The sequence below is a fragment of the Cheilinus undulatus genome, linkage group 16, assembly GCF_018320785.1.
Source record: "Cheilinus undulatus linkage group 16, ASM1832078v1, whole genome shotgun sequence".
Taxonomy (NCBI): domain Eukaryota; kingdom Metazoa; phylum Chordata; class Actinopteri; order Labriformes; family Labridae; genus Cheilinus; species Cheilinus undulatus.
Genome location: NC_054880.1, coordinates 42,670,921 through 42,683,877, shown reverse-complemented (window position 1 = coordinate 42,683,877; position 12,957 = coordinate 42,670,921). Strand labels below are relative to the sequence as shown.

The window sequence follows — 12,957 nt, the reverse complement described above, 5'->3', positions numbered from 1 at the left end:
TCATTTCCACCAAGCGGTCCGGCTCAGTTAGGTGCGGAACAGCACACATTTTTTTGCGTTTCCATAGAGCAAAAGTTGGAAAGGGTCTCAAAAACCGTACCGTCCCACTTTCCAGCACCCTTCCGTAGGGGTGCCAATTTTACCTATCTGTACCAAAAAGGTGGAGCTACACACACAACAATAGGGGCTGCAATGACGTCACGCCAGCGTGCGACTCAGCTGCTCGCCTCTGGGCTTCAAAACACGGAAGTCTGCTCTGTGAGGAGCGGGCGAAAATGGGAGAAAAAATGGACTAATATCTGCCTAAATGGGAAATAATTGGACTCAACGGAGATCCACACTGTCTAGTCCATGGATATTGATATCCAGCCACAAATCAAGTTTCCTGACGTTTATCTGGACCTGATTTTAAGAACACAAAGCAAAGCCCAAAGGCTCACATCAGCCTGATCCATCTGTGATGGATGAGAAACTAAATTAATGCAGAAGTTTTGTGAATACGAAGCCTTTGAACAGTTAATTCTCTTCTGTAACTAGTTATTAATCTATTTCTTACATTAGGTAACCTGTGAAAACATCGCTCTGTGGTTGCTGAACATGTTTGTAAAACTTAAGGCTGCAGGCTATTTTACTACTAGATAAGCACACTCCAGATTTCTGACTTAATCTAGCTTGATTTTAACGCCAGCTGAACTTTTCCTTTATTTTTAATGCGGCGAATTGTCACAGTACAGCTCTAAACTTTCATGTTTTGTCATATAAACTGTTACAGACTAGATATGTTCACATATTAACATAGCGTTGCAAGTTAAACTGTCTCTGTACACATATTCCATCAGCTGAGGATCTGTACTGACAGCGGTTAACATCATTAAAATGAAGTTATTTTTTTTAAAAAAGCACTTTCAGCTGAAATAAAGCTGTTTACTGCTTATTCCTGACTGATTTCTGTCACTCATCCTTTCTATCTCTCTGTTGCTGGAACAGCTGACTCACGCTGACTGTGACTTCACATTCATCACCTTTACAGTCCGACCACCAAGTGAGAGCACTGGTGTCTGTGGAAACGCAAACTATTTTGGGGTTTAGCATACCAAACCATAACAAACCGAACTAAATCGAACCGGACCCCCTGATGGAAACACGGCTTTAGAGAACCTCTGCTCTGTATTACCTAGAACTAATCCAGTGTCATTCAGGGTGGCTGTGATTCTTCTAAGCTGTGCGACTTACTGAGTGTTTACATGCAATCAGCTGTACAAGCATCAGAGTCAGTGTAACTTATAGGACAAAGCCTTGCACAGGAGCATGCTGTATAGTTGCACCGTCTACAAAGCATTTAACTGAAGCAGGTGTTCATTTGTTTTTTTCCCTATCAGTGTCACCTTTAAAGTATATTATTGTTCCAATCTATTGCTGTACTTGCAAAGTATGTTGTAACACCTTATAGATCGCCTTACAAGTGTAGCATTCTCGATGGACTTCACTGTCAAATTCCAAATAAAGGTTTTTTTTTCTGCAGTCTTTTCACATCCCTCAAAGTCTCACATTCTCTTTCTCACTCGAAGATTCTGAGACACCACCATCTAACAAAAGGCTGAATAAAGAGGGCCCTGCTGATACGACCTTAAGTTTTTATACTGTAAGAGAGTTTTATCTGATTGCATGGTACTAAAAATTCCCACCGACTTGAGAGAGAGGCCATTTGCACTGCCACGTGTGAGCGGTTTGAGTCAGAATTAGCATTTTTATGGAGCTGTAAAGTGGTCACAGTGATTAAGTGTAATGGATAATACGCATTTTTGGTGTCCGTGGTCCACTTCCATCCTAATCTCTCTCCACAATGAACACTGTTTTCTGGGTCACATAACCATGTTGTGCAGTATCACAGCCATTTCTAACGTCTTTTTTTCTCTACTTCGTGTGCAGTTAGGTGTTGTTTTTGGCCTTCATTTTTGAGGATCTATAGACCTGTTGCTGGAACCATTTGGATAGACGAATGATGATTGCAGCATCCAATTTAGCCAACAAACAAAAACAGATACTTCCTGTCTGTTAATAAGCATCCATCAATTTTATGATCTTCCTCTGCCGCGGCTGACAAACTGCTGTTACGCTTTGCAGAAAAAATAAGTTTCCTCTAATCAATTTCCCTTGTCTCTCGTCTGCAGCTTTTGCCTTTAAGAGATTGCATAGTGGTGCTTGTATTAATAAATATCCTCCTTCAGCAGGCTAGGCAGAGACGACAGATGCAAAAGAGATCCTGGGCTCTGTGCTATCGGAGGCATATTAATCCTTTACCTCCTCCACAACAACTTGCATCATCTTGCATCATTACTGGGGTTTTTATGGTTGTTGCACTTAATATTTTTTCAAAAGCTAATATTTACCTATTTGTGTGTGATTTTCTTTCCATAGCGGCGTACTGCAGCCCACCAAGTAACCCTATAAATGGCACAGTGCACAGTCTAACAGGGACTAAACTGGGCAGCACCCTACGTTTCAGCTGTGACCAAGGCTTCAGGCTTATTGGCCAGAGCAGTGCTACCTGCACCCGGACTGCACAGGGGACCTTCCAGTGGAATGCACCAGTGCCTCTGTGCCAAGGTGAGGATGCAAGCATAGTCGTAAGTCTTAAGGAGGCATGCACAAATAAGATAAGATAACACAGATAAAGACTGTCATATCATACATTTATTTTACTTGTCCTGCAAATTGAGCCAGGGTAGGATTATTCTAAACCGCTCATGCAGCTTCTCCTTAACTTTGTTCTTTGGCTTGGTTACATAAGAATGTTATTTTCCCACTCAGCCCCACTTTTCAGAAGTGATGAAATGAACCTCAAACTGTGCAAAGAAGGAGTGATTTCAACATTCGCAGTCTAGCTGGCGTGCCGAGTTAAAGACGACATTTTTGTCGCAAATGTACTTTATAAGTGTAGTCATTCTGATCTAAGATGATTTTTTTTTAAATCATTGAATCCATTTGCATGGATCAAAGTATGATTTTAGCTGACAGTGTGACATCACCAGCAGCTCCCCAGCCTTAGGCATGCTTCAAGGAAGCTCACTTTACCTCGCCTCAGTGCTGCTTTGAAGTTAGAACAGTGTCAGATTAATGATATTTGCTTCACATAAGCTGAATTGTTTGATATGTCAGTCTTCTGCATGATAGTCGGTAATTTCTGCCTTTCACTGTGTTATTTTAATGCTAAATCAACAATAGAACCTATCTTTAACAAAGACTAACCATAAGAGTTTTCTTTCAGAATCACCTATATGAGTGATTCGCAACTAGTGGATCGGGACCCAAAAGTGGGTCACACATCTGTTTTCAGTGGGTCACAAAGGTGTGCCTGGAAAAACTGTGGTTAATAAGTCGTATAATAAAAGTTAATTTTGGTTATTTTTTTTAGATCTAAACAAGCTTCACCGAGGAAAACAAATCTGGTTTTCTTTATTTTGATTATGTAGTATCTTAAAATCTCAAGAAAACCAACATTTAGACCCTATCATAAAGAAATGTAGGACAATTCAATGTACGCTTGCAGCCTAGTGCTTCGCAATTAATCCTATTGCAATTGCAAACAGTCATGGACAAAAGTGTTTGAACCCCTGGAATTTTTTCAGAAATTACATTTCTCCCAGAAATCGTTGCATTTACAAATATTTCTGGTATACATGTGTTTATTTCCTTTGTGTGCATTGGAACAACACAAAAAAGAAGAAGAAAAAAGCCAAAATTGACATAATTTTACCCAAAACTCAAAAACGGGCTGGACAAAATTATTGGCACCCTTTTAAAACTGTGGGTTAATCATTTTAATTCAAGCATGTGATGCTCATTTAAACTCACCTGTGGCAAGTTACAGGTGCTCCCAATCTAGAGGTCATTGGTGTTCCAGCAGGACAATGACCCCAAACATACCTCAAAAAGCACAAAGAAATGGTTGGAAACAAAGTTGGAGAGTTCTGAAGTGGCCAGCAATGAGTCTGGATCTAAATCCCATTGAACACCTATGAAGAGATCTCAAACCTGCTGGTGCAAGAAGGAACCCTTCAAATCTGAGTCCTGGAGCAGTTTGCAAAAGAAGAGTGGTCCAAAATTCCAGTTGAGAGGTGTAAGAAGCTTGTTCATGGTTACAGGAAGTGATTGGTTTCAGTTGTTTTTTCCCAAGGGTGTGCAACCAAATTTTAAGTTGAGGGTGCTAACAATTTTGTCTGGCTCATTTTTGTTTTTTTTTTTTTTAATTATTTTTGGGCATTTTATGCCTTTATTGACAGCGGAGGACAGTGGATAGAAATCTGAAGCAGGGATGGGAGAGCTGGCAGGCAACAAAGTGCCAAAGGATGGATCTGAAACCAGGCCAGCCGGATACATGTGACACTCCTCAAACCACTAGGCTACCTGCGGGTGGTGCAAATATTTTTGTATTAAGTAGCAATTCACTGCAAAACTGTCTGCAGTTTTTAATTTATATAATGTCCAGTATGACTACAACAGCACATTTTTATCAAATTGTGCGGCACTATTGCATGCATATGAGTTGGGTTGTATAAGGGTTGCTCTGTTTCTTTGCTCAGTTACATTTTGTTCCAGATTTGATACATTTAATATTCTTTGTTGAATAAATTATTTGGTCCAAAATCTGGGTTGCGATTCCTCATTTAGGAGGTAATGGTGGGTCCCGAGGTAAGACCAGTTGAGAACGACTAACCTAATAGATAGTATAAACAGAGTCAGAGTAATTTAGACAACATAAATCTGTTTGAAATGGAAAAATTGCTAATGTGAATGCATAACAAGTCCAACCAGTTCATTTTTTGATGAATCTGTGGCCATGGTGGGATTTTCAATGATTTCCATTGCCAGTGAGTCCTTTCATCTGTGTTCAGATGTGTTTTTTTATTCTTGATGAAAAAGCCTGAAATCCAAAGCTCCTCTTGCGGAGTTTGGTTTTCAAACACATTTATAAAATCATATCACCAGAAAAACAAAAACAGAACAGCAGGACTCTCATTCAGTGTCTGGTCAAGTCTGCACCAGGTGTAATCTTCCCATGAATTGCATGTGCTCTCTCAGGACTTGATTGTTTACTATTGAGCAGATGGCGGCCCGAGCTAATGTTTACCACACATCGATGCTTGCAAGTGTGTTTGTACAGGAAGCCTGTTGTTGGCTAAGCATTCTGCATACAGAGATGATTATTAAAATTTACTTTGCTCTCTGAGCTTTCATTTTACCAACCTAATGTTTTTCTTTCATCCTTCCTTTTTGCCAAATCTCTTTTTCTTCCAGTCATGTCCTGTGGGATGCCAGTGCCTCCGGTTAACGGCAGCATTGTGGGCCAGGATTTCTCTTTAGGAGCCAGAGCTACATACCAGTGTAACCCTGGATTTCGTCTCTCTGGGCCCATCACTACCTCAGTGATCTGCCAGGAATCTGGCAGGTGGAGTACCATTGAGGCCCCACCCAGATGTCTTCGTAAGTATTTTTTATCCGCCTCTTTAATTTGGGCAAATTTGAAGTGAGTTTCAACTCATCATAGCAGCTTTAAGACTAAACCAGAAACAATTTGAAGCCTATGAAAGTTAATTATGTGTTCGCCCTTTCAACCTGCAGCGGTGACCTGCCCTGACATTGGCCACTCTGCTGTGGAGCATGGAAGATGGAGACTGATCTATGGAACTCAAAACCAGTATGATGCCATACTGATGCTCACATGTGACCCAGGATATTACTACCGAGGTCAAAGAGTCATTCGTTGCCAGGCCAATGGCACCTGGAACTATCCTGACCCACGGCCAGTCTGCGATAGTAAGTGTAAACTGTATGCCTCTAATTCTTCTACAATTTCTTACATCAACTTTGGCATTAACGTGAGTAAAAATCTGTACGGCGGTGCAGGGGTTAGCGCTGTTGCCTCACAGCAAGAAGCATCCTGGTTCACTTCCTAGTCAGGACCTTTCTGTGTGGAGTTTGCATGTTCTCCTTGTGCATGTGTGGGTTCCTTCCAAGTACTCCGGCTTCCTCCCACCACCCAAGACGTGCTTGTTAGGTTCATTGGTGACTCTAAATTGGTTGTAGGTGTGAAAGTGAGCATGCATGGTCGTCTGTCTCTATATGTCAGCCATGTGATTGCCGGTCCAGGGTGTGCTTTGCCTCTTGCCCAGTGACAGCTTGGATAGGCTCCAGCCTCCCCATGACCACCAATGGGATAAGCCATGTAGAAAATGGATGGATGGATGGATGTGTCTTATTCTGCAGTGATATTACGAAATTAGAATACATGACATTCATGTTTTCTCTAACCAAAACAAGTTTTTCCAAATAGAAATTAAAACACTGGTTTTTCATTTATTTCTCATTTCAGTTATTTCCTGTGGGGATCTTGGGACTCCACCAAATGGACACAAGATTGGCACCCTAACTGTTTATGGAGCCACTGCCATTTTTTCCTGCAACACCGGATATACCTTGGTGGGCTCTCGGGTACGAGAGTGTATGTCCAACGGACTGTGGAGTGGAACACAGGTCCAGTGTCTAGGTGAGATCTTTCATATCAACAAAAGAATTGGAAAAATAATAAATAACAACAATAGGTAATGGAAATATTCCGGTGTGTCTTTCTCTTTTGCTCTTTCATAGCCGGTCACTGTGGCACCCCAGAGCCGATAGTGAACGGACAGATCATCGGGGAGAATTATAACTATCGAGGCAGCGTCGTGTATCAGTGTAACCCCGGATTTCGTCTTATTGGGGTTTCTGTGCGAATCTGTGAACAAGATCACCGTTGGTCAGGACGCGCTCCAGTCTGCGTCCGTAAGTGTTCACTGATTTCTGTTTGTTATGAAATAAATGGTAAAGTGCTTCTAAAATGGTGTGGCAAGGCACTCTTGTGTCCCTCAGGGCAAGTTTAGGTGCTGTGGGAGTTTGCACAACCATATGTTATTACTACAACTATGCAACATCTAATGAAACTGTAACATCCATTAAAGAGGCTATTTTACATAGAGATGAATATGCTGTGCCTTGGCTTCATCTTAGACGTGCCTTGGGCAAATAAAGTGTGAAAACCACTGCACTAGTTTATGGATGGCGCAAACTGCAATCTTACTGTTGTATTCTGTAATGCCTATATTTTAACAAGAGACTCTTAACTGACACTAAATGAGAAAAATAGACCATAAACCAGAACATCTTTAGATGCACATTTAGCTTTAAAGTTAGCATCACTACTCACAGTAACATTCATTGTGCACAGCAAAATCACCAGTGTTAATTTAACTCCCATACACTTTTCGGAGTTCATATAATTCTCACAGGTTTCAATTTAAAACTACACTTTGCAAAGTGTTAATTTGTGGTATTTACCACTTAAATTGTTAACATGAAGCAATGCGCCTTTTATACTAGATAAAAAAGTTCCACTTCATATGGAATACCTGATACAAAATCAGGTGTCTTATGACAAACAAGGTGCAAAGAGATTAGAATATGGGCAGAAGTGCAAGTCAGCACTCCTGCATCTAATATAGACCATCCCCCTCTACAACCAGGAAGCGACCAATGACATCAAAAGAAATAATCCTCCAGAAACAAAAGCAAAGGAATCCCAGTAGTGATCGCTGGACAACCTATATCTCAACATATCCACACACATATTAAATGCAACTAAACACATGTAAATACTCTGCCCTGGAAAACTCCATCCCCAAGATTTGAAACGGCAGCGGGCAGGGCTTAGACCAATTGCAGAAGGCAACCTGTTTTGCAAGTTTTAATAAATTCCCACAGTATTTCAGACCATGAATGCAACACTCCGCATCACTCTGCAACACTTAAGTTATTTTCAAATACAGCTCTGTTGTTGTGTTTTATGCACTTTTTGATGGGCTTTTGCCATGTTGCCAAATTTAAAAATGAGACTATGACTAAAAAGTGCCTATTTTTATCAAATTGATCTATATTGGTTTGGAATTTGACATTAGCAGCTGCTTACTGGGCGTCAAACATGTCTGGACTGGCTACATATCTTGATTTTAAAATTTGGCCTAGTTGAATTTGTAATTGAATAGCCCTGCTCTACAGATTTGAATCAACTCTGGATGTATTAGCAGTAACTGTTTTTCCATTACCCTTACAAAATGCACGAAATCTACATTGCAATAAAAAACTGAAAATGAAAACACCTGAATTTCAAAAAGCCTCTCAAATAACGCTTAAACGTTTTTACGCTCTCATGAGGAGGTTTTTCAGATGTTTCAATATAGAAGTATATCACAAAAGTGCAATGGAAACACTTTTTCCGCATTTACACATCGTATGACGTGATGTACAGTGTCATATGACCAGTTTACTCCGAGAAAACGTGGGGTGGTACGTGTGGACAGAAGAGGAGACAAGACTTTTCTTAACATCATACTTATACCCTTAAAGGTGGCTTTTGCCATTCATATGGACTTTGCCTCTGAACTATCATCCGTTGCCTTCGTATTTTGTTCAGAATTGTGAAGGCAACCGCTGTAGATGTAATTATAACCGTACCAACACGCAACTGGTTTTGAGCGTCCAGCTTCCTTGTAGTGAGGTCTCGCGAGATGAGATTTTATGCCTAAAACTCTCTTCAATGGAAACACATTCAAAGCTCAATTTCACTTTGTAGAAATTTTAGAAATATCTCTTTTATTTTGCAAAAAACTAATGGAAACACAGCAACTATCAAATAACTCCAACACTGAAGGCCATTTAACTCTGAGCAGAGTTAAAATTACACTTCTGGGTTAAAATCAACTCTGAAATGTTTAACACTGAAAATTCAACACTCCAGCTTTTGCTTTGTGCCAGTCTAGCTTTGGTGACATTCACTTCTCTCTTCCAAGTCTTTTCAAACATTATTTTTTCACCAAAACAAAGCTCTGCATCCTGGATGCATGTGTGATTTTCATTCACCTCTGCTTTTTTCTGGTCTTTCTCAGCCATCACTTGTGGTCATCCTGGAAATCCCACCTTTGGTTTGACCCAAGGAACCCAGTTCAACTTGAACGATGTCGTGCGCTTTGTCTGCAACACTGGGTACGTTCTCCAAGGAGCTATAAAATCAACCTGCAACGCCAACGGGCAGTGGAGCAACGCCCTCCCCAGGTGTAAAAGTAAGTATTAAACCTGCAAAGAGGATTTTAGCTTACAGATATGGAAGGTAAGGCCTCCCCGTGTCTGCCTCTGGATCCTATATGCAGTTGAATATTCTCTCAATGTTTTTAAAATTGTTTTCGTTTAACCTCTTTTAAATCTGCGTGCACATATTCTATAACGGCACAGTTAAAAACAGCCATATGTGTTGCAAAGGCACTCTTACATCGGGATATTTGCATCATCCTTTGGAATAATTTTGGAGCTAATAAAGCCACCGGTATCAGCTCTGTGCATATTTAAGGCCTAAAATGAGGACATTGTCAAAAATTGTGCTCAGTTCCTCATCTATGCCCAAAGGGGCACGGCTCTATTTTCCTTGTGTTCTCATCCGTTTGTGTGGGAAGGTATTAAATTACCTATTGTAATGTGCAGGTTCATATCTTCCATGACCACAGATGACCCCAATCACAGAGAGAGCGGAGGTGAAGCACAGAGACACCCGGAGGGAGAATGAGTTTAAACGCTGCATATTAGGGGAAATTGAAATGAAAACCAAAGAGAGGCCTGGATTATTTAATTACCATGGTCTCAGCCACGTTGTCCTTGGAGGTTCCAGATAATATTTACATTTGATGTTATTTCCTCTTAGCTTAGTTCCCTTTGTTACACCCCAAGGCTTACCTGTCTGTCAGAGAAACAAACTTAGTTAATAACAATTCAAAGAGAGCAGAAAACAATCACAAGATCCTTGAGCTTGGATGAAAGACAGCAGCCTTTGGAGACCCGCATCCTGTGTTTTGCTCTGAATAAGAAGTACCCTGTTCTGTTACGAATGAGCAAGGCAGAGATTTTTAATTTGCCTGTGTTTTTGTGACAAGCAATGTATCTTGGCACCCACGTCTGTCTCTAAGTCCCCACTAACTGAGGGCTCTGTGACAGGCATAGAAAGGGCGCTCACAAGGTCGAGCCATGAATATGACAAGGCAGTGACAGGACTAGTGGCAGATTGACTTATGAGTTTGTTTTAAATGAGGGGAGAAAGGATTTGGCCTTTTTTTAAGACATTTATGAAGGGATGAGGAGGCTGCAAGTCTCCCAGGAATCCTTCTTCAGTTGTTAAAATAAGAGAGAAGAGTATTTGACTGCTGCATGCATAAGCAGGCGAGATTTTCTCACAGACATACGCCTTAAATCTCCCCGCTTTAGTTGTGACATCATATTAGCATTGGCCTTGTTTCCATGCAGATGCTGCGTGTGAGATGCATTCTGTGTCAGACTTGGTGTGCGGATGTGGGCGTCTGTTTGGATCGCGCATTATCCTCACTGATGATGTGGAGACATAAGTAGCTTAGGGGTCTTTTTGTCAATCAGATTTATCACCTTAATTACAGCATTCGAGACATCTTTGGTGAGGCATGCTCTCTTCTCTGCCATGTGCTTCCTCCCTCGAGTGGGAAGAAGTGCTGCGATGACATCCGCTTCATCCATCTCACCTCAGCCTTAGCTAAGCCAAATCATCTTCCTCTTTTTTAAAGGGAGAGAAAGTAGTGGGTGGATGAAAATGGAGGGGGTCAAACAGGACAAAGGTAATGATTGGCCAGGTCCAGTTTTAACTAAGAGTCTGTTGGTTTCATCAATGATGCGGGGAGCAGGAGAGCACCGCCAGTCTCCTATCTCTTTCCAATCAACACCAATTTGAGTCTCAGTAACTGAGCCACAGCACCGCCTTCTTTGGATGACTTGTGTGTGTTTGTTGTGCGATAAAAGGCAGAAACGAGACAGGAAAAATCCCACTCTGACACGCCATGCAAGGTGCTGGAACTTGGCTGTAGTCCAGTAGGAGGAGAGGGCGACCAGGGTCCACACTCCTGAGTGGAACAGAGATGAATTACCTCGGCCCTTCTTCCCCTTTCACGTTTATTCTTCTCTTCCTTTCATCCTTTCGCTTCCTCTCTTGCTGCCTACTGGGCCGCACACAAAAATTTACCAGGAGGTCAGACGTTTTAGATGACTGTTGGATCGCTTTTGAGCCCACGTTGCCTGAGCACATTCTTTTCAAAGCTAGATTCCAAGCTTGGAAAGTCTTGTGCTGCAACGGCTCCACTGCTTCAAATACGCTTTGTAGTGTCATTACGCGGTAAGTTGTAAATGATGGCACCGTGGGTCAGCGCTCCACTGGAAGGAATACATTATAATAGGTATTTTGGGGTGATTTAGCTGTGCTGGCCAGCTTAGGAGCATGGAAATGAGCAAGCTTTTAGGTACATTAGCATACAATGGGTTCATTTTGGCTGTGGTAAAGGCATGCTCATTGGGAGTGACTGGCAAAGCAAACGGAGGCATTATGGCTGCATGGGCACTCCTACACAGTGTTTTAGAAGCCATTACAGTTTTGGCATCATAGAACAGGTTTAGTTGTGATTCTCTGAGTGTTATTTACTGTGCTCTGACTCTGTCGAGGCAGTGTAAGGTTTCAGTTTGCGTCTTGTATCTGAGACACTCGAGATGAATCTCTGCTGGTTGCAGTCGTAGCCTGACATTCTGTCATGAATTTTAATATTTTCTGCACCATCAGGGCCCCTTCCTCTCTAACTCTGTACAGCACCCCCCCTCGCTGTCCCTCGTTCCTCACTCATCCCTCATTCTCCCCTTCCCTAACTCCCTCCATCTGGTGCTAAACTGACATGGTGCCTCTTCTCCTGTGAGCTCCCCATCCATCACAGACTCTGCACCACAGCGGCCAGCAGGAGACTGGCTCTAATGAAGCAAATGTTTATTTCCGGAGTCCGCCTCCTACTTCATTTAGATTGGGGTGAATGGATGGATGGATTCTGGATGGGTAGAAGTTGTAGACGGGGAGCAGAACAGACAGAGAGATTGAAACACAAGAGGAAGAAATTCCTTGCAATGTTCCCTGTGTGAATCGTACATGGACATAGGTGTCCCATCCGTCCATCCATTTTCTTTACTACTCCGTTAGGGGCTGCAGGGGGGGCTGGAGCCAGCTGGCATTCGGCGAGAGGCAGTGCACACCTTGGACTGGTCACCAGTGGAGCCCGACCGATTGATCGGCGGGTCGATTATAGCATATCACAAATTAATCAACATCGGCCAATATGTAGCTGATACATATTAACTTTTTTCTGCGCAGGGATTCTGTCGCTCTGCTCCTGTGTGTCCATGCTGAACTCAGCCCAGTGCCTGCCCCCTTCCGCTCACACACAAGAGTGCAGCAGCAGCTCTCCCCCACTCAGTGTTGCCAGCTTAATAATTAACACGTTTTCAGACCCCTCTAGCGACTCTTTTTCAAAAAAGCGACTAGCGACAAATCTAGCAACTTTTTCTGGTATTGTTGGAGAGTTTTAGAGACTCTGATGTGAAAGCACGTACCGTTGTTGCTCTTCTCAGTGAGCAGCGGGTGCTGCCGTGGGTCCCTCCCCGTCCCTAAGCACTCACAGGCAGCCCAGTCCTTGCGCAGCAGTCCCTCTCAGCTGCAGTCGGACTCATGTGGCTGCAGTGGAGAAGAGGTCTAAGACCAGAGAAACGGCAAGAGAAACTGCATTTTTTTCTTTACTCCATCGTAAGCTGTGACTTTATAAAACAATATAACACTACACTTTCATGCCCCATGACAACAGCGTCCTCACGGAAACACACTGTTAGGGCACGTCAAGGAGAGCATGCCAGTTTTTTCACATACGTTTTAGAGAGTGTATTACAGGGTTTTAATGTCGTCTAAGTTGCATCTTTGTGAAATAAACAATGATAAATGCAACTGTCAATTCACACGTCCACATCTGTGTTCATGTACAGTATATATCC

At 42.2% G+C, this 12,957-nt stretch overlaps 1 protein-coding gene across 1 annotated transcript in view; it reads left to right on the top strand.

Annotated features, from left to right (window-relative positions):
* The window catches only part of csmd2 (CUB and Sushi multiple domains 2), a 443,344-nt gene that overhangs the window by 393,095 nt on the left and 37,292 nt on the right, over positions 1–12,957 (top strand). Inside the window, exons 50-55 of the mRNA XM_041809040.1 lie at positions 2,419–2,607; positions 5,299–5,484; positions 5,623–5,817; positions 6,374–6,547; positions 6,649–6,822; positions 8,979–9,152. Coding sequence (XP_041664974.1) covers positions 2,419–2,607; positions 5,299–5,484; positions 5,623–5,817; positions 6,374–6,547; positions 6,649–6,822; positions 8,979–9,152 — 1,092 coding nt within the window. The remainder of the gene's footprint in view (positions 1–2,418; positions 2,608–5,298; positions 5,485–5,622; positions 5,818–6,373; positions 6,548–6,648; positions 6,823–8,978; positions 9,153–12,957) is intronic.